The 27116-nt window shown below is 41.6% G+C and overlaps 1 protein-coding gene across 1 annotated transcript in view; it reads right to left on the reverse strand.

The window, feature by feature from the left end:
* The window catches only part of LATS2 (large tumor suppressor kinase 2), a 49273-nt gene extending 24482 nt beyond the window's left edge, over nucleotides 1-24791 (reverse strand). The window contains exons 1-2 of the mRNA XM_037376426.1: nucleotides 24602-24791; nucleotides 19781-20362 (exon numbers count right to left, since the gene is read on the reverse strand). Coding sequence (XP_037232323.1) covers nucleotides 19781-20119 — 339 coding nt within the window. The 5' untranslated portion in view covers nucleotides 20120-20362; nucleotides 24602-24791. The remainder of the gene's footprint in view (nucleotides 1-19780; nucleotides 20363-24601) is intronic.
* Nucleotides 24792-27116: the final 2325 nt, after the last annotated feature.

The raw sequence follows: 27116 nt of genomic DNA on the forward strand, positions 1-27116 counted from the left end.
TCAAAGACTAGAAGAGCTTTTTGCACTGCCAAAGTCAGCTGTTCCCCAGAAAGTCACATGGTGCTGCTAATTTGCAATGCTTTAGTACTGTTTATTGCATTTCTCCATATCCAACTATACAAATTGAATTTTGCATCTGTTCCTGTTCATGATGCCTCTGTCATTTTTACTGAGTGCTGCCTACTTCAGGCATCTTATTTTTCATAAGATTTTAACATTTAAAGAGTCATACACCTTTCCCCTCCTTTTCTTGTAACTTTATATGGGGGGTGGGGGGTGGGGGGGGTGTGTGGTTCAGTTTTAAACCAGCAGAACTTTCAATTGTTTACAACCTCTTCTTCAAGGCAAGAAAAATTAAAGACAGTAAAATTAAGTCCCCCATTCATATTCAAGGTCAAATACTAACAACTTTCCAAACAAGGTTCAAGCATATTCCTGATATGGCTTTTAGAAGTTTAGAAGAATTTTGTTCCCCTTAATTTTTCTTTGGGGAGTACTTCAATGGACCTATTAAAACCTCCAGGATATCTGGTTGGAATGCATTACCACTGTACTGTTCTCTCCTTTGAGGATTCACACTACAATGGGACCCCAACAGACATCAAGCAGTAATGCAGTCAAAAAGAAAATAAATATACCCAAGAAATATAACTCCATTGTGAGACAAATGAAGTCTACTTCTCTCTCAGCCTCGCAGTCCAACACTGCACATCTCACGTGACTGAAGAAACATCTGGGTTTTATCTTGAGATTCCTAATATTTTTCAGAACAGGCATATACACACACACACAGAATGCAAGTGTGTTGGGCAAGACAACTTGGCGTATTTATTGTTCAAAGAGTAGGAACATGAAGAACTTTTACATACAATATTATTTCCTAAAAACTTTGTTGGCATTTTTATATTTTATGTAATAATTGTAATGCTTTCTTTCCTTTTCTAAATTCTCATTCAAAAATATACAAAAAGCATTCAGCTTTTAACATTTTTAAATCAATATGCCCAACATTGTAATACAATACACTCAAACTCTGCAGCACTAGGGATCTCATTAGACATTTTCCAGAAGTCTCCATGCAGCACTTAGTTTCATAAACTCTATCAAATACACATGTATAACTATGGGTCCAAAAGTAAGAATTGCTAAACACCACTGACTGCCACTTAATGATTTTTAAGAGTACAAAACCATCCCTTTGTACTAAACGCTTTATACGACTGCTAGTCACTGCAGCTTTCTGCAGCTGCAAGACAAAATTCTCAACTCTATCAGTACTAGAGGCAAAAAAAGAAAAAGAAAAAAACCCCAGCTGGATAAAATATCTTAAGGTCAGTCTTTTTACATGTAAAGCAGTCGCAGCAAAACTATTCACATTCTTAGCACATAGCTGACCAGGACAAGATTCCACAGAGAGGTAAACAATTCCCCCGAGAGCAGCTGCATCTTCCTTAGCCCAGGAGCTACTGGGGGGAGGCAGAAATGGCCACCAGGGTCCCCAAAACTGACCAGAAGCAGGAAGAAAATGGAAGACTCCTTCTGGTCCATGGTAGTGCTTCATGCAACTGTGCCTCTTCTGTGCTCAGTAAGTATAGAGAAGTGTAAAAATAAATAAAATTAAAGCCAGTTGGTAACATACACTTTGATTGATCTCGTAGAGGAACCTTGTAAGCAGACACCTAAGTCTAGTTCAACATCAGAGAGTAGGGGGAAAAATATTTGATAATACCCAACAGAACAACTGAAAGGAATACAGTCACCTGGCTTTGCTTTCATTGTGTAATTATTTTCAAAAGTATCTTTTAAAAGTATAAAACAATTTCTTTCTAGGTTTCCACAGTATCTCTCTTAAATTGTCCTTTCTTTATCTGGTGTTTCCTTAACAGTGTCTACTCGGCTCACCTCGATATTATCTCTGTTGGCTACCAGCCAAGTGGCACACTTTAATAGTCAAGACACAGTACTGAAGATGCATCTTTCTTGTTCAGCTCCATTTATGTGCAAAGGCTGTGATACGTATTTTAAGTTGTTGCAAGAAAAGAAATCCTCTTGCAAAATCCTCCTCAATGCCATCCCCTTAACATTAGTACCTCCTCACAAACCTGCCATTAGCCATCAATGAAATAAGCTGCAGCAACGTGAAAAATGACTGTATCACTACTTTCAGCATTCATAACTTAGTATTCACGTATTATCTTCAGCTGCAAGTATGTCGGCAGAAAACTTCTTCGACTTTGTCCCTGTCTGCCTATCACCTGCTTCCCTCATTTGACCATGCTGTGGTCTGCTTGCCACCAGACACAGCTGGGTTAGCACAGACCTGTGATTTAGCTGTTGAAGCTAACTGAGCACAATTGGACTCAAGTGAGCTGGAGCTACAAGACCTGGGTGAGAGGGGGAGTAAGAAGAGACAGCACCAAGCAGATGGTCCTCTCTGGAGCACAGCTGGAAAGAGGAGAGAGAGCACGTAAGTGCAGGCTGAGCTTTCTCTCAGAATTTCCTCTGATGGTAGTTCCACTGCTCTCAACTTCTCCGCTCCTTTCTGCGCACCCCTGCTGTACCCCCAGTTGTGCTCATGTGCCTCCCACAATCCCCCAAAAGTTATTTTTAACCTGGATCAGTTCCCTGATCAGTCACCGCTCAGCTCTGCAAACACTGTGCTGGCACAGCTTGCGGCAATGAACTGGGGAGGAATGAGTGGGAAGACGGGAGGCTCTGGCACCACCACTGAAAGCGGCTCCCCTGGAGCCCCAGCCCAGGAGTCTCCTCTCCTGCCTTCACACCAACCTACAAACTTCTCGGGTGAATGCAATATGCTTGTGATATCTCAGACCATAAGTTTTTGTTTTGTTTTGTTTTCTCTCTATGCTGCCTTAAGAAAGTTTTTGATTGCAGTATTTTGTGTCTTGTTGTCATATTAGGTTTAACAAGCTAATCCCTCTCTTACTTGTGCAGTTATCACCTAATATTTCAAGGCAACAACAGGACATTTTTCAGAAACACATTTGATCATCTTAAAAAGATATATCCAAGGGGAAACAGTCTTACATGACAGGCTATAAATCAACATGTTAGACAAGTAATTTTAAACCACACGAGGAAGAAAAAAATATCACTGTATCAAGCCAATAAAAACCCTGTAACACTGACTGTAGAAGATACTGGACCTATTCCACAACTATACTTCTTAGGAAAATACAGTATTTTGAATTCTACAGAAGTCTGAACTTGATTAGACTGAAATAACGGAGAGAGAGGAAGGTGGAGCACAGGACACAATTCCACTCATCCTTCCTCCACAGCTGGTCTGAGGATGAAGCTTGAGAAGGCTCAAGTAGATAAAGAAACTGTTCCCTTGACCAAGTCACTCAGTGCTGACACATTTGCTTACTAGCTCCCAGTAATCCCGGCAGTGGATCAGTGTTCCTCACCTCCCTCCTTCAAGCCTTTACCCAAACATTTAGGAGACTGTTGTTTTCCAATAGTCTCAGCCCATGCCATAGAACAATTGGCAACTGTTTTTCAGGCTTCATTATTACCATTATCACAGCACATACTCAGTTGCGTGAATACTATTAAAAGACAGTGTTTCTTCTGAGATCTCTAAGGGTGCAAAATATTCAGAATCCAGTAACAGACAAGTAATCACTTTTCTCCCTTGAGAAAACATATTCTTGGAAGTGAGATCTACAGCAAAATCATGCTGGGCAAAAATCTTCTCAAATATTTCAGATGCAGAATGAAACCTGGCTGGTGTTTTGATGCGGTAACACTACCAGTAACAAGCACAATGCTACATCGCATGGCTGGGAGGCTTCAAAATACAGAGTCCTGGAAACTAAGACTCAACAACGTGCAGTAGTGTACTGGTGAACACCTCTGTTTCTGGATGAAGTAAAAAAAATAGGTTTTGTGCACCTGTTCAACAAAGCTGGCAAAGGTAAGAATATATATCTGGTTAGGCAATCAAGTTCCAAGTTCCTAAATTTCCTCAAGAACTGGGTGGAGACAGTACTACGGGTTTCTAACCTGTGTGCATGTTGCCAAGTACTGTTAACCAGATGCCATTGCATCACACCCCACTGCAGATTCATGAGAAGATCCGTGTTCGTACTCTTTCAGCATGCCAAGCCCAAAATAAAGCTAAACCTCCATGGTAATGATACATGGAGATGGTCCCTGTATTTTGATGATCAAGTTCACACTACACCTCTAAGTTCCAAGAGATTATCTTGCAGTACTTTCTACAGCTCCAGAGAAACTCCTTCCTCACTTCTGCTGTGTGTGCATCTTACTTGGGCTTCTGTCTGTGTGCACACTGCCTTGGATGATGCTGTGAGATGCTGAATTACAGATACAATGACTCCTGAACCGCAGTGTTGAAGATGACACTCTGTTTCCAAGGTCAACGTTCACTTCCTGTAACAAGCACTGCAACTGTCAATTCCTTTTCTCCAGGGCATACATCAGCTCTTAAAATTGTCATCACTATGATTATTTTTAAGCAAATTTTCCAGTTTATCTGCCACCACCTTCAGAGACTAGCCACAGAGGCCAATGATAAGCAAGCTTAGTATATGTATATACACACACATATAGAATTATATGTGAAAACCTGAACTTAGGCAATTATTTTTCGACAACTGAAATTTATAGGATTTATGTTCCAGAGCATGCAATACCTGACAAGCTGGAACTATCCAAAGTACTGCCATGCAATGAAAACAGTAATACACTCAGAGCAGTTCCATATGCAGCCCATTACTTGAATGGCTACAATGACTCTTGTATATCAGTTTGAACAGTCAGCTTTCAACCTTCAGCTCATCTCTGCAAGAGGGCAGAGCTAAGAATCTAGAGTAGAAATACCCTAACCTGTAATAATCTGACAGTCTACATCTTAAAGGGGACCTATATCCTAAATGCCAAATGACTTTCAATGAGTATTACAATGCTCCCATCTAAGCAACCTATCTGCCAAGCAAGTTCTGCATTCTTTCTAACCCAAGACTGGGACATGCCACCAGCTGACTATTCATTTACTCCTGCTCTAAACATTTACCCACATTTTCAATATAACATCAAGCTGTCCTCTTGAAAAACATTAAGTAAGGCGACAGTAAGAATAACAGAGATATCTATGCAAACAATAAATACACTAAATATCATTATCCTATCATCTTCTCTGTGCTGCAATCTTCCTACATCCCTACCACAGGAACGTGGATTCAAGTTGTAATTTCTTGTGGATAGAGACCTCATTTTTTTGCAACCATGTTGCACCACACAGCTTTACTGCAATGCCAATGTAACAGTGGCTTTGTATTTGATTATCGCTGTAACTGAGCAATGCTAATGTGAAACCCAAGGTGAACAGTAAAACTCCTGTTAGTGATTTACACTGGTATCACAATCCATACCACACCAAGCTTCTCCCAGTTTCTAACACACAGGTCATAAGACCAAAGATCCTGTTTTGCCAGTAAAGGTACCGTCATGTTTGACATCACTACAAATGCTTAGAAAACTCTGTGCACACCAACATCATAATTCAGAGAAGAAAGAAGGAAAATACCAGGTATGCTTCAAATTACAGGAATATCTGAACTGGTTATTAATTACCACATATAGCTGTGTTTAACCATCCATGTAATCTGAAATCCATGGTACTGATACTAAATGGATTTGAACAGATTTCCATTTAAGGCCAAAACCTGTGCCAAAACCTAAGTCTAAGTAAATGGACTTAGCATGTGTGTGGAACAGGAGAATGATGTTACTGCTCAAAATAAGTAAAGTTTTGGCCTGATGAAATCAATAGGAATTTAACTGCTGATTTCAACGATGGCAGAATTTCAGCCCAAGAATTTTTATCTTCCAGCATGGTGGGCTGGAGATATGGTCCCATTGTAGATATATGCACAGTTGATCTGCAGTCCCAAACACATGACTCTTCCCAACTTTCTCATCCCATCCTAATTCTGCACAGCAGTGCTCAGAGAACAAAGCCAGGTTCTACCAGAAACTCAGATTGTGCAGGTTCTTCATGTTTTGTCTTCTGACCCAAAAGCATCCAAGCGACCCTCTGATGTTGCAGACAGTGTTTCAGGAAGAATACTGTTACTCAGGAGCTGATGAAATGAAAAGGCCTCTCCACCCTCCGTTCCCCGCCCCCAGCCCCCCACCCCCCCAGCACTTCCTGCAATGCACCATACACTAAAGTCATATACCACTACAGGCTAGATCACAGCTCAGTGCATTCCACTGTACTTTGTCACGCTTCCCTGACCAATACTATGCCAAAAATTACTAGCTTTAACAGTTCTCTGGTGAATAAAAGAGCTTTTGCAACTCTGAAACAGAGCAGAGTTTTTAATTCATGTTAAGTCTGCTTTTCTGTTCTGAAGGAACATTTTTAATGCTGCCTGTAATTCCCCTTCTGTGCTTTTTTCTTACTTCTGTAGTGACTTTTGTGAAGATAAAGGGAAAATTTGAGCTGACTAGTTTTTAAAAGCTTAAAGAGACCTCTAAAATATGCCTGAAGGAAGTAAAAATATGAATTAACAAAATACAAAGATGAAAAAGATCCACAACATGTTCATATAAATCTAAAATACATGGCAATAAGCCAACAGATTCACAAGACAGCTACCATAGAGAACGAAATCTGAAGTACAGCTGGGCTATCTAAACAAACACAGAGCAACATTATCCAAGATCTACACGTTTACTGTTTATTTGCTTAGTACCCAACTGAGCACAATCTCTTGTGGAATACTACAGACTACTCCTGCAAACGTCGCTTCTGCTCAGATACTCAAAGCACTAGTAGTTATAGACTATGCCCTAAGAAACTTTCTTTTGTAACCTTTTATTCAAACCCCATGCCTACAATTACCAAAAGAACACGATTATGAGAAAAACTGTAAAATTAATGTAAGTACTTAACAGTACTTAAAGTGCTCGTTACATCAATGCTTGGCTCCCTGCACTGCAGAAAAATACCAGCATGTTGCATGTGCACCCAAAAAAGGGATCCCACTTCTCTACAAACCAGTTAGCTTTGTTCAGCACATCAAGAACTGTTGCTGGTTCCAGGCCATTTTTGGAACAGAGGGTTTCACTATCCAGCCCCATCTCCACACTGACCTGGAAATATGCCTGCCCCAATTGCTACTCACTTATGGAAACAGTAAAACTATTTTTACATGAAAAATGAATGCTTTATTTTCCCAAAAGCAAGAACAGCCATTGCGACAAGCATAGAAGCCAGGGGTTTAGAATAGAGGGTGTTACCTAGAAGTACAAAAAGCAATTAAGCTTTGTGAGCAGAGCGTGTGGGCAGGATGAGGGGTTAAGCATGACTTTAGGCAGCAAGCACACAAAAAAACACTGAAAAGAGGGAAGTGGGGAGGAGGAAAGCAAGGCAACTTGGAGCTTTTAAATTCAATAGGCTAGGAAGGTGGGGAAGATGCCTCTCCTCCTCTGCAGTGCCTGCCAGCTAGAGCAAGCAGCAGGCACTCACTCTGGGGAGCATTGCTGGGAACCCCACACTGCTTTCTCTGGTGTGCAGGGAGCAGTTCTGGCTCAGGCTGCTGATTCTTCCACACTGCAGAGCTGAAGAAAAGCACTTTCCTAACCCCCAAGCACAAGCCCTTGCTGAACACGTGCTGGCTTCAGTCGTGCAGGCAGCTTGGGGGCTGAGAGGCCAAAACAGCACTCAGTGTGCACAATTAGGATTTTCATCCTCAAAAACGACATCCAATTTTCAAGGTCGATACTTCATCAGCACTAATGTTCCTCCAGTTAAAACAACCAGTTTGCTACCAATGGCTGAACTCAGCACTACCAGCTTGGTGATGCAATTGCCCTCCTCCCCAGTTAGATGCCAGACATCAATCATCCTTTCTACTCTTTAGCAGGGGCTTCATCTTTGTTATACTTCCCATTTGCCCACATGACTGTCAGTTACCACTCTCCTATCAGAGTTTGAACCTCAGCTGTAATACCTCCTCTCCTCTACCCATTAGCTGCCACAACCTGAGAGTTAAAAAAAACAGAAGGAGGTGTGGGGTGGGGAATGTAAGAATTAAAAATTAGTTCCACTGAGCCTCTTCCCAGACTGGGAAACCACAAAACTACTATGTGAACATGGCAAAACAAACTAGATCTGTGGTGTAGTGGCAGGGTTTTCCCCAAATTCATGGGCTCAAAAGTTTGTGTGCAAGAACAGTTGATGGTGCCCTGATAGCTGGACTCAGGGATTTGTCTAGTGCTGGGCAATGGTCCTATTTCAAGGTGATGGAAGAGAGGAAGAGAAGGAAGCTTTATGCATAGCTTAAGATAACTGGCCTCCCCCAGATGCTGTGCTAATGCTGCAGCTGCTGCTGTTTGGCCCATGCAATGCAGGGTGATGATCGAGTGCATACTCTAGGAGAAAGTGGTGAGCTTGGGAGCACAAACCATCCTCCTTAAGACAGGCGGAAGAAAATGGCTCTTTGCAAAAACCCAAGGAATCCTGTTACACACACAGCACTGCTATTTGCCCAGAATAGCATTCCTGGAGATGCTGAACACATAGCAGGACTTTCTGACCTTCCCAGGAATCTAGAAGGCAGCTCTGCCTCCAACACAAGAGCTCTGCCACAGATTGTGCTGCAGTTCAGACTCTCCTTTGCCTCGTGTGCAGAGGTCTTTTCAGGCTCAAGAGGCAACAGCTTCTCCATGGCAGCAAATCTGAGCACCCATTTCTGCATAAGCGTAGAGCAGGGCCTGCAACAGCAAGTTCTCAAACCTCCAGTAGTTTCCAACTCCTACGAATCACAAGGAAGTTCCTGAAAAAGTGGAACTGATTTGTTACAGAAGGTTTTACAGCAGTAAAGTAGTACTGAAAAATACTTTTTCCAGGTTACTTTCATGTGGCTAAAACCCCTGAAGGTTCACTTCTCAGTAAACAGAGAGATGGGGGTGGGGGAAGGCACAACAACACAAATGAAAATTCTTGTGGCTTGCTTTTGAACTTGCTGGCACTTCCCAGTGAAGTCCTGCCTTTGTAGTATGGGGAGGTGGCTTGCCACGTGCCCTAGTAGAGACCGATGACTTTTGCCTGTAAACTCCTAGGCTCTAGGTCTTTGATTTGCACTGCTGAGGACTGCACCAACATCTTCTCTCTACCATTTGCATGACTGCAACACCATGTTCACAGGTTCTTCATAAAACAACTTCAAGAAACCACTCAACGAACTTAGTGCTTGCATGAGAGAACATAATAAAAAGATTTTCAGAATGGGAGGGATGGGCAAGGTGCAAGAAATTATCACAGGAAGGAGAAGTGAGTTTCCAGCATAGCAACTGCTGGAGCACTTGAAGGAAAAAGAGGAATTCCACCCTGCTCCAGCACACAGCCAGGTGGTCCCTACCTACCATGCCTGGGCAGCACATATTACACAGGCAACTGGGGCATCATCTAAAAGCACGATCAGGAAACCATGCTGGACAATCAAAAAATACAGACTTCAGCAAGATGGAATTAATATCTCTGGACAAAATTATTCAGCACTTATTCGGAGCCACAGCAAAAATAGCCCAATATGGAGTGTATTTGTCTTGATTCAAAGATCTTTGTCATATGGCCACAACTTTTAATATTTTTAATTCAGACTGCCAGAGACTCTTTTTGGTTTTGTAAACCAAGATACCCTGCACATATTAGTATTTCCAAGATTCCAGTTACATTGACTAGATTTTATACATCTTTATCAGGCTGACACCTGGTAGGAAGGTAGAACGAACAGAGTGACCGTGGCAAAGCTGGGAAAAAAGCATGAATGGGACAGGTGGCTAGTTTAAGCACAGACTACAGAGCCCTCATACTGAATGGAAGCAAAGATGCAGAAATGAAAATATACGGGGTGTCCTACTGAAGTCACATTACAGTTGCATTTATAATTCTTTAGGATGTCACATCAAACCTAAAAAATAAGGTTAAAGTCTACAAAAGAGTTTTTTCTTAATAGTTTGCATTTATAAATAAAATGATCTTAAGGTATTCAGAAGGCATATGGGGAAAAGCACATAGGTGGTGTTGAGCATCAATCATTTCCACCAACAGAGCACAAAGCCCAATGCAACAGGGCAACAGGTAAAGGAAGGTATAGACTTGAGTAGCCCTGAAGATAGTTAAGAGTTGATACAGTGGAAGAACAAAATGAACAGGGAGAAAATGAAGTTGCAGAGCAGCAACAATGATCTCTTGAGTCTGTGAGTTTGCTGACATTTTCTTCTGTTTTGAAATAACCCATATCCAACAGATTCATAAATGGTGGATAAAATCCAAACCTAACCATATAAAGACTTACACAGGTGTAATTTTACACTACTAGTTGTCCTACTGAAGTCAATCTCTTTGAAGGGCAAGAACTTAACTGTATTTTCTTTCTAGCATTTTATGCATGTGGGGAGTAACACACTGCATCTGCATGCTTCAGATGAAATGAGTAATTTACAAATCATGCATTAGAGTAATGAAGGGTATAGAATACAGCTGCAAAATGCCTGCTCATTCAAGCAATCTACATTTAAATCTCAACATTTTTCCATTTACATTCTGTTTATATTTCTCTAAATGCATGGAAGACAGTATGTGCCAAAGTAAGTTTCACACATGCACACATACACTGGTAATAATGAAAGACAAAGCTGCACAGAACAGTTATTTTCACAGGCTCTCCCTGCCATAGCTGTTACCTGATTCACAAAGTTATGGTACACAACATTCTTTGGCTTCAGCCTTCTGAAAATTAACTGACCTAGAAATAATTTTTTAACAAAGTATTTTCATATCCTCTCCTGTTCTCTTGATCCTTCACCTCCCTGGGGAAATATTTTTAATTGCCTGGATTCAGTTAAAATGAAGAGCACAAGTTTCTCATCAGGAAAAATTCATCTCTTACACTGCAGGGAAGCAGAACACAGCTTTAAACATTAGAATCTTGTTTACTTAAACTGACAAAGAAACCAAATCCTACAGCTTAAGTTCTTTGCAAACAGGTGGTACCATGCAAACACTGCAGTCATCATAATACATATAAGTACACATGCATCTCTTGGGTGAAACCTAATTTCTATGTGTCAACTTGTATACAAGAAGTTTTTTGTGAACTGACAGTGACAGTCCAGATGGCAGGACAAGGTCATTATAACAAAATCAGTTTTGCTGTGCTGCAACCATAGCTGGGTGACCCCATCCAGATCAGAGCTGACAATCACCTCAGCAGAAGCCACATGGTATCAGGGAAGACATATCTGCTGCCAAGTAACATTAAATTGAAAATACTCCAGCAGCAACAGTATTTTGGGTGACCAGCAGCAGATGTGTAAAGCAAGCAGACAGTGAGAGTTTGACTGGCTGACATTCACCAGTCTTTTACTTAAGCATCTTCTGAAGATGGGAAATCGGGATCCCTCTCAAGTCTGGACAATAGGAGCCTGCTGCTGCTATGGTACTGTAAGACCAAAGACCACAACGCCACAGCAACTTTAGACTCTATTTTGGTAATCAGAGGCTTTTTTAATTTTTTTTTCCAAAAAGCTAGAGAATGATGAAAACCTAGAAACAAGGACCAGCATTTTCCACTCTAAGCCTCAGCTCCAAGCAACATAAAAATGCCAGCTCCAAGCTACACTCAATTAGGTTATGAACATAAGCAGAAAGAGTGCAAAAAGTGGTATTTCACATGCTGTACACATGACATATAACAATACGGACCAAATTAACACAAACTTCTGTAGCTTTAAGGAAACAGATAGGGTGTCTGTCCCTTGATTTTCCTAGTGCAAACTGTGTTTGTTCCTGCAGTACTTGATTGTAAACATCTAATCTAGAGTAGCTAAATCCGTATGAAGCAGCTTGCAATGCAGACAGAATTCTTTCATGTGAAATGAAGGAAAACCTAGGCCTGCCTACCTGTTTGTTAAGAGACATAAAAAAAAAAAAAAAAAAAAAAAGGCAAAAGTGGGGAATTAATGGACATACCCATAAATGAGAACAGCAGCTGCCATCACCAAGAAAACTTGACTTGAAGGTCTCTTTCATGTCTCTCCTCTACTTTATAGACGGCATTGCATACATGCATTTGCAAGTCACAGAGACAGCTGGTACCCAAGGAACAAAGACTGTATGTACTGGAGCCTGATTTACAGTAGGTTGGGGAGACACAGAGACAACACACACAGGACTCGGACATCCTGTAGAACTCACCACCACCACAAGCAGCTGTGGAGCAGGATTTGAATGTGGTACCCAAAGGAGCACCAACAACCTGTAGTCTGCTTGAGAGTGGCATGATCAACTGCACAACCAAGAAGTACTTCTGCTGTGTTTTTTAGCACATAACGATTCACCTTCAGAGCAACAGCGGTGTGATCTTCAGTCCCTACCTCCTAGGCATGACCATGCTGGTCACTGTTCCTCCTTCCAACAATGGTCTGGTGAAAATTCAGCCAGCACCCTGAATGCTTCCAGAAAACAAGACACACAGTTGTAATACTACCATGCTTTCAGAAAATACAGTCACAGGAACTTCATTCTTGGGCAAACATGACAGTATCTGGCAACTATATTTTATAAAGAAAATGGAAGAAAAAAGTAGAGTTTCCCTTCAGTTTATCAGATTATATTATGCAAGTGAATACCTGGCTATAGCCTTGTAATTTAAATGCCTATAAACTCATATAACTGGTGACAGCATTAGTATTTCTATACAAGATACAGATGGAATTCCCTTTTTTTTCCCTCCTGTTAACTTAGTTTCAGTTCTGCTGATCAACTGATTTCAAAACGTCTGCAAAATAATTTTTCCTGTGCATACAGCAAGGAAAAAAAGTGAGGAAAAATTACTTCTAAGTTACTCTATGTATATTTGGCGATTTTTCAGGAGAAAAGGATTTAAAACCAAAATAGAAAATCACTCCATACAACCGTGGCACATACCTGTATATCGAGAAGTAGTCACGGACTTATTTGCATTCTACTGATACTCAATTAGCAGATTTAACATAAGCTTTCATTTAGTTTAGCAACTATCAGAAAAGTGTTCCTAGGTTGCTAAAGACTATAGCATGCAAAAGCCTTGCATTCAGTCCTCCTACTGAAATCTCTCTAAGTTTAAAAGTCATACCATTCTTCTGAGAAAGAAAAAAACCCACAAGCACAACCAAAAAAACCACCCCAACCCATCCCCCATGCAGAGATACTATTTTTCAGTCTCAGCATAAAATCACATTGGTTCCTCTCAGATACAAGCCGCAAAAGTATGCAAAAGGAACAGTTACACCCTACTACTATTGTAATATCAATTTCCTGTTATAATAATGGCAGTCTTCACTTTTGGCCACATGGGCTTTTTTATTGAGAGACTGAAGGTAATTCTTATGCAGAATTTTTTAATGACTGATGAAACTACTTCATTTTTTATTAAAAAGAATTATTCATAACTCAACTTTCTCCTGGCAATTAAATTTTAATAAATACAATTTAACTATCCTGCACCTGTTACAACATATATATATATATATATATGTAAAATTTTAGATTATATTAACTCCCAAGCTTCTAGAATGATTCTGACACAAGGAACAGGGAGGCATTAGTGTAACTCAAGATTCACATTTATCTACAGTTCAAGTCTGACATCTGATTTCTGTTCTGTCATTTCAAACATAATCCTACTATGAAGATGAAATTTATTCTGTAGTTTGCCAAAGAGAGAAGGCTAACAAGAATAAAGGGCAGAATTTAAAACATACTGCAGTCTTGTTCAGTGCTATATTACTGCTCAGCTGCCAAGAAGCCATGTCTTGTCATGTGAAGGAGCACACGCAATCACCTACTACTGCGAAAATGCAAGGGAAAAGACAAAATTCTTTTTCTTCCTTCTGCAGGACAAGCATACTCTGAGCCACGCTCACACAGAACAAAGCCAAGAGCACCTTCCCAAATATATTATGGGAACTGCATCATGGCACCGAGGATTTAAGTATATTGACTCAGACTATCATCAAGAAGTGACAACAACATTGGAAGACTGGAGACAAGAAACAGGATAGGAGACAGAGGTGTCAATGGGTATCAGCTCAACAGCAATCCTTCCCTCTTGCTTTCAGTCCCTGGAAAGCTAAAACCCCTTTTTTTCCTGAAGCAGCTAAGAACTAAAATTACTTAGGGGGCTAACTTCAGGCGTACTGGTGGGAAAACACATTCCCATATATGCTTTGATGGAAGAACATTGGATGATGATACTGGAAACTTCTCAGAAATGAAAACAAAGTTGAAACCAAAAAGGGAGGTTAGGAAGAAGAGAAAAAAAAGCATAGGAAAAGGTCATGAAAGAAGCTCTCAACACACCCAGTAAAGAGAAGACAGATTGAACAATGTACCTTCAAAGGAGGGAAGCAAATGAACACACAAGAGACTGTTGACCTGAATTATCAAATCTACTTCAGTTGCTAAAATAAAATCCTTCTGCATTCAGCAGCAAGTGCCCTCATTTGAAGGCCTCTTTTTTCTCCTTGTAACCCAAGAATACTTACAATCCTCCTGACCTGCAACATAGCTTGTAATGACTCTTGCCACCTTTAACATATGACCCACAGAATAACCTAGGCAATCTTGTAACAGCTCATTCTTCAGTCATTTTTCATTAACAAAACAATGTGAAACCAAAACACCCAGAAGATAATGAAGATGCTCATCCTGGAGGTTTTGGTAAATAGCCCAGCAAGCTCAACTCTTAATACAGATGAAGCCTACCCAAGTAAAGACAAAATTTTTGTTATGGGACAGGCCAATGTTATGAAATTAATTCCCCCATCTGCCCAGGACTATTATAAAATTTACTGCCCTTCACCTTGAAGGTAAGCTGTCTTTTTAAACTTGTCCTCTTACCAAATACATCACAACAGATACTTTACTACAAGCAGAACTCCAGCCACACACTGTTACAAAAACAAAACTTCACATTGTATCTGCTTCCTCATCACTCCAACAATAGGGTGAGAAGCCATACTGCTCAGCAACACACTGCTAGATGGCACATGGATTATACGTGAACAAGCATGACCTAAAACCCTATATAAAAAAACCAGAACACTAGTTCTACATGCAAAACACAAAAAAGACTTTCTGCCCAAGCTCTATTTGGCATAGCATTATTTCCCGCACTTAAAGAAGTGCAAGTATTTGTTCAAATTGAGATAAATAGTGTATTCCCCAATCTCAAAGTTTCCCAAAATCAAGCAGCATTCCTAAATCAGGGTAGAATCTTTGCCAAATGGGTTAAATACAAAGGATGTAATCCATGATGATCAAAAGAATCCTGGAATGCAAGAAGGAGGATTTTTTTTAAAAAAAAAAAAAACAACCCACCCCATTACAAACTGAATTCCATTAACTCAGTGCAATACAGATGACAAGATAGTCAGCTTGATATTGTTAGACACATTACAGTCTACACAAACACCATGCCACCTCCTTGAAAGACACTACAGTTTGTGTCCAAAGGACAGATCTTCCCCTTTGGAATGTTCTGATATTGGCACAGGTGGGGTGTACATGTTTTATTACAAAGATATCTATAAAAGCCTCTGGAAAAAACAAAGCATAAGAACTTGCCTGCTTCACAGTTGTATGGTGTATAGTACATGATACATGTTACTGGGGTACACAGCCTGTAAAAAATCCTAAAACATCTTTTTTTTTTCCTTAAAAATAGCTGCTTAAACAAACCATGCCTAGAAATCTTCACCCAGAAAAGGAATCTTTGCTCAAAGAAAAGAAGTTTGCTTGGGGGAGGGGAATGACAAGTGTGTAATGTTCCACAGTTCATCTAGAACTGCTGCAGCCCACTCTAAATTACAATGTCAGTGGCTGTTTATGCTCTAAGGAAGTACAGTAAGTACAGTACAGCCCATTCAGGTTGCTGGAATGTCACTGATCATATGCTCAATTGCATCTATTCATTAGAAAAATTCAATCCACAACAGCAGCTGCATTTACCACCACACCCCAAACGCCATCCAGTTGCCCCAGGTGATTCCAGTGGTTTACCAGCCTGCAGGACAGACGCTCCACAATCTTGTCCCTCTGCAGTGACTACAAGTTACATTTCCAAGCCCAACGAGTTTTATTTACTAAGGAACAGTATATCAGCAGTGCTTTTGGCTTCAAGATCTTGCAACAAAAAAGACCTGGTCTTTGCAGTCATGTTCTATAAGTTTCAAAACAATTTATGCTGCACTAATTATTTTTGATTGAACTTGCTAAATAATAATTACCATTTAAAAGATTGACTTAAGCAAACAACAGACAAGTTACTCCATTTGTTTGAGAAGAACTATGACTAATTATGTGTAAAAACCCAGAATGTGTAATCCTGGCTTCTTTCAGGTCAACAGCAAAGACCCCATGAAGTTTTGGGGGCCAGATTTCATTATAAAATCCTAAGCTATACAATGGTTGAAAATAAATCTTTGTGAAAGAACACAGGTCATTTAAAAGGACACTGACAACTTCCTATATCAATTGAAAAAACCCAAAATTATTTTTGTATGTAACACCTATGATGACCATAACTGAAAGACACAAGAATTTTGTGTTTACTTCATGAATTACACTGCATTTTATATACTTGTTAAGTTTACCAACCAGCTTATAACCAATTTCCTGCCTGTGTGGGTCTTTCAAAGAGCAAGAATAAAGTAATAAAACGCTATGTTCTCTTTTTATTTAATTAAACTCATTTCATCTTAAAACTTAGAGTCACTTAAGCAGAACAGGGAGCTACAAACCCTACCTTTATGTTACCTAACAGACCACATCACCACATCTCTTGCAGTATGTAAAATGGCTGTTAAAGTCTAACCATGCTACAGATATGCTTAGATGAGTGGAGCTAGTAAGAGTAATAAATAGAATATCCTGTCCCCAGACTCTAAAATGGATACTTCTTCCTTCTTAACTGTCACTGCACCCCCTCATCCTTCCAAAAATCCTTACTGTGGCTCAATAAGCAGACTGAAGAATAATCCCAATTTTTGCGTGGTGTCCACCAGAACAGATTACCCACAAGGCTAGGATTACTTTCCAGTGTTCCATCTAGAATACCAAAAAGCATCAGCCCAAATCCAATTTGAAAATGGAGTTCACATAAGACCAAACTGAATAATGTTATAGCCACCTATTCATTCTTCACAACTTCCTAAATGCCCATAATTAGAGCTGCACCATGAAGCAGCATCAGCAGGTATAAGGTCTTGTACTCTGCAGACTTGCTGTAAAGGAAGGCTCAATTAAGACTATTAGCTATTCACGGACTGAAATCCTTAACTTCTGAACATTTGCTCCTGGCACCTGAAATGGCACGAGGGCTTCAATGCACATTTACCAACCTCACACTAGCATTGGGTCCAAAGGTAAATAAAACCATCCCCAAAGAAACTGAACCTGATTTAACTTCTCTGTTAAATCAGAGATCTGTTAGCTGCCTACAGGACTACAGACCTCCATGTGGTAAGCATTTAAAGGCTTTGATTCACAAGCAGGGACAGGGTAGCTTGGGATGACTGATTTACTACACATCATGCTCCGAAACAGTTCAGTATCTGATTCAAAACTGCCCAGGCATGAGGAGGAAAGGAAGAATCTAGATGCAGTAATCAAGACTGTCACCCTACACCATGCCATGCCCAGGGCCAGATACCATTCACACCATCTCAAGAAGCTCCATTCATTCACAGCCCTTCACGACAGCCAACTTTCATATGGCCTGGATCCACATCAGGAAACCCAGCATTTTTAGCCACGAGACTCCAGTTTTGGAACCCCTGTCTGCATTCTAGCCAAATGTGATCCTGCTTAAACTTCAGTTTGAACGCCAAACGCACCTAAGGGATATGCCCAATAATGCTGTCTCCAGGCAACAAGTCACAGCTAGGGAGAAATGCTAAATGTGAGGATGGAAGAATCATGGCTGATGAGGGGTTGAGAAAACAAACCGCACAAAAAAAAAAAACAACCCAAAAAAACCAACAAAAAACATGCTTCCAAATTGAAGGACATCGCAAAAATCTCCACATCAGAGTCAGAACTGGGCTCATTCTCAGTGTTCTGTAAGAAGCAATACCCTTGTATGAACATTGAAGTCAAAATAGATAAAGATACTAAAAACTTTACATATATAGTGCATTACACTGCCTTTAATACCAAGACATTTTAACAGGTGCTCAGGTATTTCTGTTTTATACATTGGCTTAACATTTCTGTGCTGTAGTGTGCTCAGAGTACTTTCCAAGATTTCAGTCCAACAAGCCTGTTCTGTGTGTGAATGATGTGTCCATTTAACCTACCAAATGCACGTTTCCAATCCAGAATCCAGCTGTGCTCATTTAACCTTGGCTCATACGCACAGGGAGTGTTCTCATCCTAAACAGCTAGGGAAATTTAGAGGGTAGAGTTCTAAAAAACACTCTGTTTTCATGGCATGCTTAAGATCAGAGAAAATTCTTGGTTCCTCCAGATTAATTCAGTATAACATCTTGCTTCACTGGACTAGGAAGTGTTTAGTTGTACTGCAGCACTTCCCACTGAATCTGCAATCTACTCTAGCTCTGATTATCTCACATAGCATAAACTCTTCGGAATAGAAACAGCACTAATTAATATCTATATAGTTCCAGAGAAATGCAGACTGTTTACAATAATGCCTGAGTTAGTTTTGTAATACAGGTTCAGAATATGGTCTAGGAGAGTCAAGAGACTCACACTCTGCCATGACTGAACAGAGTTTAAGTTTGAAATCAAGGAAATGCTCCTGAAAGCACTTCAGTTTTAAATCTCTCCAATTTGTATCAAGGATTATAAATGGAAATGTTTCAGGATGTCAACAACTGTCATTCAATCACACAGGAAAAAAGCTGAGTCTGCAACAACCAGAATATGAACCCAAATCAGCACTTCATCTCTAAAAAGCAAAATTTTGAACTATTCCTGGACAGAGGTGAAAGTCAATACCAACACCAGAAGCACATGCAAGATGAATGCAGCTCAACACAAAAAGACCATGTTCTGCACCAGGTGAATGGTCTTTGAATGAAGAATAGGTTCTAGCATCAATCTCAGAATGACAAAAGCAAGCATCTGTATGCAGAGACCTTTATCTAAGACAGGGCTACCACCTCCTGATAGAAGCAGAGAAGGTACGGAAAAAAAGGCGGGCACCCAATCGCTGCTGCCTGCTGAACATCTAATCAGTTCTACCTGCTTATGACAAACAGCAAGTGAGCTTCTTCAAATACCATGTACTGTCTCTGTCATTTCTTCTAGTTGCTTCTGACAGTGAACTGAGTTTATATGTGCTAGACAACATTCCACCCTATTACTCATACCCAAGGTTTATTCAAGTATTGAGGGGGAAAAAAAAAAGAAAAAAATAAAAATAAAAAAGACAAGCTACCCTGTTCAGCCTTATTTATCAACTGGAGAAATCGTAAGAGAATTCTAGAGGTCACCATGACTGTCTTTAACATGCATTAATCCCATACTAGGCACATCTCTCAACAGTAAGTCCACCTACTCTGCTAGTCATACATCAACAAGACTGCCAGTTGACAAAATGCATGGATTCTTCTGGCAAGCTTGGTAACTTCCATCAAAATCCTTTCTTCAGTCCTGAGTATAAACTTCTTTTGAAGGCAGTGACAATACCCCCTCCAAACTCATACATACCTGATCACAACCTGCATTCACCAGTTCCTGGAGCATCTGCCTATTTACTTCAACAGCTGCTGTAGTGCTCGACTCGTTAGCAAAAGGCAGCAAAGAGTATCTAATTTCTCTCAGAGCTTTCTGATATGGTCCAAATTTGGGTGTTTGTCTCATCTGCTGCTGCCTTGCAGCATCCTTCCCTATTAAAATCTTAGGGTCCAGAGAAGTTTCACTGCCTGGTCCAACAGGTAGTCCTTGACCTGAAGACTTGGATGGCTGCTTTAATCCTTCTCGAATCTCTTGTAACCTTTGTCTGCTGTTTCCAGAATATGTTGTAGCAGGAAAAGTCTTTGGCCTCATTGTTAATCCAGTTTTCTCTGAGCATAAATACAGCTTTACTCTTTTTTTTTTTTTTTTTTGATTATTTCAAAAAAAGTGTCACTTGATGGTATCAATTTATTGTAAACATAATCCTTTGAAAAGAAAAAGAAAAGGCAAAATTCTCAAGAAATTTCTGCCAACATTTTACTTCAGCTCACCATCTTCACGTTTCCTACAGAAATTGAAAATCCTTGGAATCATCATTTTGCAGATTGACAGTGTCTGAAACAAAAGAAAACAGAAAGTACATGCAATTAAGTTGATATTGTAAATGCCTCTGAAGAGACAGCATGACAATCAAGTGAAGCAGTTTAACCTATTAAGCTGTCACAGTTGGATTCCCTTTAATGATTTTCACTTTATCTGTTTTCAAGAACATGATTCCAAAAGGCTTTCTCAACACATTCCACAAATAATTTTCTATAAAGTTTCATTTTCAAAATAAATGAAAATAAAACACTTTAAAAGTGCAACATTTAAGAATTTTACAGTACCTTACTGCAGCAAGTTTCCCAACCAGCTGCATAATCAAATCCTGGACAAGCCTATCCTATTTCATAATTAGGGAACATATGCTCATGAAATGTTTTTCCCCCACTTAAGATTTTGTTTGTTTTACACTAGCTGAGCTCAGTTTCAGAAGTTTATGAAAAAGATTTATAATGGAAATATTGATGACTCTAACCATAGCAACTTCTAGTATTTCAATAACAAAGTGAATAACAGAAAGACAAGATATCTTGCCTTTTCCACATGAATACCTTAGCAAAGCCAGAAGGTAAGAATTTTCCCCAGAACTGGAAGGAGGAGGAAAAAAGAAAAGAGGGGTGTGTATATGATATTTCATTAGCTGTGCCTTATAGGGAAGAAAGAGAAAAGACGGGTAGATGGAGCTACTCGGTGACAGCAGAAGAGGCAGAACCAGCTCAGTTAGCATCCCAACACAAAAAAAAGACCTTGAGACAGTTTTATGCACCTCTCCTGACATGCATCAGAGAACAACTATGCAACATAGCTGAACTACTGTGCAACTTACCATCTCCGTGCAGCATGAAGTTGTTACCTTAACTAAGTCTTTGTGGTTTCACCATAACAAAAACATTAAATAATGGTACATTTGAAACAGAATTAAAAAGACAGCTTAAGCAGAAATGTCATCTCACTATTGATGCTGCTTACGCAAGTTTCTGCTGTTGCTGTTACCACTTGCAAAGTGACTCCTGAATGGTGCTCAAGCCCCTTTGTTGGGAAGATCAAAATTTTGTTCAGTTGTTTTCAAATCACAAATACAGAAGATGGTAACACATTATGTTCCTCTCAGTTACTTAGAAGTCAACTGGATGTTTGTGATTTTTTTTTTGTTTAAAAAGGTTCTTCACTTCCGATCATAGCACATTTATCATTGTAAAGAGTCTCTCCAGAAAGCATTGTTCTTTATTTTCACATGCTCATACTAAAACTCAACTCCTTGAGATGACTCTTCCTACAATAGGTATAGCATTTCCCAACAAAACAACCATTTCCATACATTTGGCATCATTTCTCACTGGCAGGGAAACAGCTTACCGGTGCAAAGGCCAAGAGAACCTGGACACATTCACCTCCAAAGCCCATCACCACTTCCTACAGAGTCCAGTTCAAGCTTTCCTCTACAACCAAGGGCTGAAATGCAACAGTGAAGTGAGACCCAGAACTCTTTTACGATGGTTCACCAGTTCAAAATGCAGAAGCACAGACTAATCACTGAAGATCAATCTATGTCAACCTCTTTTGACAAGATTTAAATGCTCAGTTAACTAAATGACACCCATAAGGTATTCAAAGTCTTGATCTCCTCCAATCAGTACTCTCTAAGGGTATCCTGCAACCCTAACTCATAGAGGGCTAAGAGCGACACAAATGCCTGCACATTGGACAGGGTTTGTCACTTGTTTTAAGTGAAGTGCTAAAGCTGTTCATTTAGATTTTGGTATTTCCACAAACAACAAATCAGCTATTAAGTCAATAACAGATCAAGTTTTGACTGTTCTCAATGAAGACAAAAGCAACTGAAGGATCCCAAGAATAGGATTTTTTCTACTTAAAACACAGCAAAAGATAAAACATAGCGGTTTAAAAACAACAACAACAAAAAAGTATTGCAGCCTTTTTAGGATTACATCATAACTAGCTAATGCTTAAAAGATACAGAGCAATTAATTGGTCTGTAACTGTCTTTCTTTTCCTGACAGCAGCAGGCACCATATGGCTGGGTTTAGGAATCTGAGTTGTTCTTCCTTTTCAGTCGCTGTGCCAATCTTAAGGCCTGGGATGCACTGGGAAAGTTTGCACCACCCCCACCTTTTTGTAGCAAAGGACTGCTTTCCCACTTACACACATGCTTCACATAAAGAACTTTTGTGACCTTTAGCCTAAGCTCAAGTCTAATAATGCTAGGTCAAGCCAGCTGGCAACTTCCTCAGCTTACAATAGTGCTAAACCAGAAAGAAACGCTGATCATATGAATGAGAACAGCAACAACAGTAAGTACTGGAGCTAACTGCAAGTGTGTTTTCATATTTTGCAGAAAGGGTTTAATTAAATATTTAAGATAAGCCAAGAAATTGGAACACTAAATATTACAGATTATTTACAAAGAAAGAGAAGTTACCTGCTTTTTTAAATCTTCTTGTGATTTGCATTTTTAGCAAAAAATAAAAGGGTTGTATGCTTTAAAAGATATGTAGTGTGCCTAATTCTGTCTAAGTGTTTCTGACTGTACATCTGGATTTGGGTAACTCCACATCCTGATCTGTACCTTGCCTACAGCATGAATGTATCAATAGCCTTCCTGCCATCACAAAATTATTTCAGAATTGTTTTTGAGCTTCAAGCTATTCTGACTAAACAATCCTGAGATTTTTTTCCAAAAAGTTGTATGTTCTGCACTAGTTTGAAGCTTGTCTATTATCCTGAAGATAGAGTATTTCAAATAAGCGCAGCATTACTTCAATTGCATTGAGCTCGAACAATTTTTTAATAACTGATTATTTTTCTTCATTTGAGAAATACAAATAGCTGCTCTGGCAGCAACAAGCCAACCACACTGATATTATATGCTGATTGATGTCTGTTCTCCCAGCAGCACTAGCTATCCACTCTCCTGTTTCTTCATTCACCATCAGGTTGCATGTGCTAGGAGCAATGTGGAGATAGGACACAGGCAAGAAACCGAAGCCCAGCTGTGTTTCAAGAGCTGAAAGTCCCAAACCCCAACCAAGCTGGCGAGCTGTTTACCTAGTCTATAATCATGCAGACACTGTAGTGAGCTAACTAGCGATCACTGCAGAAGGAAAAAATAAAGTTTTGAGAAACTGCTACAACTGCCTTCCCTCCCAATTTACAGGTATTGCTTTGGCTCTTTTGGATCACAGATTCACAGAAGCAGGGACTGTCTACTTTGTACTGGAGGTCTAAAACTGTTGGGGGTGGCAGTGTTCCAAGAATTTCCTTATTACACCAGCGGTGCTCCCCTTTATAAGTGGGCACACGGTGAAAGTGAAAAGAACTGAAGCGAGGATTTCCCCAAAATCATTTCTCCTCTCCTTCCTCCTGCTGAGAAAACTGTCCCACAGTAACCGTGCCCCTGTCCCACTATCAACCATAAGCAGTGGCCCCGTCCAGCGCTGTGGGAAACAGCTCACCTTCCCCATCCACAGCAGACCAGCAGTAATTGACCGCAGAGCCCGGACACTCCAAATAAGCTATTTTGCGTCATTTGCACGAGTGCCTTTGCCGGGGAAGGCGATATTTCAACACGAGCAGCACTCACGAGGCAGGAGAGAGGGTGGCGAAGTGCTGAATTTTGGCAGTGACCTTCAACTGACTGGGAACAGCGGGGCCTCCGCCGCAGCCCGACCGGACCTGGCGGGCTCTGTCGGGCCCGCTCGGCTCCCCCCGGCCCCCGCCTCCACAGACGCCCCCGGCGCGGACCGGGCCAGGCTCCTGGCCTCCGACGGACCCCCGCCACCGGCCGGCTGCGCCGCCGAGGAACGCGGGAGCCCAAAGACCTTCTCCCCCATCCCCAAACCTTTCGCAGGCAGAAAGCTCCAAAAATAAACTCCGGCCATTTACCAGCAGCTCCGGCCTGCTGGGGCACCCCAGGGCGCGGGGGGAGCCGGGCTGTCCCGCCGGGGGCTGAGGCCTCCGGCAGGAGGGGAGCTCGCCGCCCGCCAGAGCTGGGCTGTCACACGGGTGTCCGGAAAATGTCGGAGGGTGCGGGCAGGGCGCCGAAGCTGCCCCCAGGAGGGACAGAGACACTCGGGACGCTCCCTGCCGCTTCAAGGACCGACCCGCCTTCGCGCCCCGCGTCTCCACACGACTTTCCCCTCGGTGCACGGCGGTTGGGGGCGGGGAGCGGAGCGCTCACACCCGGGGCTGAGGGGAAACCGCGGCGCCGCGCCCCCCCTCCCCTTCGCTCACCTCCTCGGGGCACCCAGCGCCACCGCTCGCCAACGGGGAGGGCCGTCAGGGAACGGCTCAACGGCGGCGGCGACCCCGACGGCGTGGGCCGGTCTCCATCTTCCCCCTTGGCCGTCCCGGGCGCCGAGTGCGGGGCGCAGTCGGGACATTCGCTACATTGTTGGCATTCCATTCGCGTCACGTGACCCGCGGCGCCCGCGTCATTCCACTGCCCCCCCCACCCCGCCCCTCCCGGCGCATACCAGCGGGGGGAGGGGCCTCCAGCGCGGCCGGGCGGGAAGGGCCGTTAGGGGCTGTCGCACCCCCGGGGGACCGGAGGGGGAGACCGCCACCGTGGGGGTCAGCCCCCCCCCCCTCCGCCCTCCGGTCCCCTCGGTGTGCGCTTCCCGAGGTTTACAGGCAGCTTGTAACACCTTTTCCCCTCACAAAACCCGCCCCGCCTCACAGCAGCCCCCCGCGGGGTTTTGGGGAGGGGGTGGCTGAGGTGAGGAGTGGAACGGTGTTGCCGCCGCTTGTGGACGTGAAAAGGGCCGAGGGAGGCGGCTTGGAGGTGCCTGTCCACTTGCCGGACACCCCAAAGTCATCTTAACTGAGAGTTTTGTGGTGATAACCTTTTACTACCATTTTTCCTTCCATGCTCAAGTAGCCATTTGAACACACAAAGTGGCAGGAATATCGATGCCTATTTGGCCTTTTCTTTTGGTTTCTGGTTTGCCTTTTTTCTTTTTTTTAAGGGGTGTTACTTGCTTTCCCGTGTTTTCATCGCAGTAAGGAGACAAGGGAGCTTTGAGGTGCTGGATGAGGGCAGCCAGAGAATTTACATCTGCAGCAAAAATGCACACCCAAGCTGCAAAGGATTTTTGGATGCAAGGCTTGTGTTTGACCTTGTTATGGATGGAGCTGCCTGGATATAATCCTGTTTTTCATGAAAGCAGGAATATTTTGATTTTCGGTATCTCTGTGGTCTTTAATAAAGACAATTATGAATGAGAAATAATCCCCATGCACCCAAATACAGCAATGTTTGCATCTGAGAGGCTGGCTCCGACCCCTCAGCATAACAGATACACTCACTAGACATAACCAGGGAGTACTAATATAGAGTAAGAACAATAGGAAAGTAAGCTTTCCTATATATATATATATGCATGTGTCTTTAGATCATTACCATGGAAGAAGCCTGCAGTTCTGAAACAATACTTCAAAATTCTTGAAATCCTGTTGCAAAGCTGAGAGGTGCTCATTGTAGACGTGCTCTGTTTGGCAGGGAAAATGTCAGTCTTGCAAACGCTTAAGACACACGCTTAATCTTTAATCATGCAACTAGTCCCAGTGTCTTCAACAGGACTGAGAGCACATATAAAGAGAAGTCTGTGCATTACTGTCTTTCCAGGATGGGAGCTATATTTACAGCCTTTTCCAAGCCAGGGGGACTATTTTTGTAAGTAGTATTATTCATGGGCCATCCTATCTAAGGATATTTTTCCAAGCTTGTTTATCATAATCCTTTTTTTCTTTAATGCCTTCCATGCAAACTGTCAATAGTGCTTATAAATTACGCTGGTTTGGGAGGAGAAGTGCCTGCCAATAGAGTACTGTATTTCATGAAATAAATGCAGCCTGGTGCACAGAAATTGTTTAGTATCCCATCTAAGGGCAGCTAGTTACTGTATATAAATTACTGTCAGAATTTCAATAGTGTCTTTGACTGGAATATATTGCGGGGGGGGGGGGGCGGGGGGCAGTGGGGAAGGAGAAAACCTCTGACTGGCGAACTAAAGAAATCCATTAGGTTCAGAGCAGATTCCAACATCGGCGGAGTATTGCAGGGTAATGTGGTTCATTTTGCAATCCTCAAATACCTGCAAAACTGAAGTAAATTTTCAATGATATGACAGATGCAGTATGGCTTCATTTTCTGAATTACTGCTGTGCTTAACCGATGAAGCATAGCAACATGATTGCCCAAACCAGAGATTGCTTAATGGCCTGAGACCTTTTCCCAACAAAGTTCAGGCTGGTTTAAAGGAACAGCATCAAGATAAAAATGGCTTACTCTGTGCTAATGTGCTCTTTCGTAAGATTTGGTTGTCCTCTACATTCTTAAATCTAGGTAAAACAGATCTTTTCATTGATTTTTCTCCTTTGGAACTGTTTGTTTTCCTTTTGCATTCCAGTCCATCTGGGAATGAGACTGAGCTGCCCTATTTCACCTCCAGGTTCCAGCCAGCTGCACTTTCTGCATTTCATGCATTTGCACAGAGTTGCTGGGTTTGAATTCCCAACAGCAGAGCAGCAGGTACAGTGAGGTGGGTTGCATCCGCTCTCTGGAAAGTACCTGTATTTAGCTGCTCCGCCACAGATGAGGAGACTCCATAGACTATTTCTGCTTTTAGCCTTTAGAAACCCAAACTATTAGAAATCACGTTCCTCAGAAATACTGAGGAAATTGAAATCAATTGGGTTGTAGCATGATACAACAACTTGTTTAAAACATGATTTCATCTCTGCAAAT

Source organism: Falco rusticolus, chromosome 2 (assembly GCF_015220075.1).
Source record: "Falco rusticolus isolate bFalRus1 chromosome 2, bFalRus1.pri, whole genome shotgun sequence".
Lineage (NCBI taxonomy): Eukaryota > Metazoa > Chordata > Aves > Falconiformes > Falconidae > Falco > Falco rusticolus.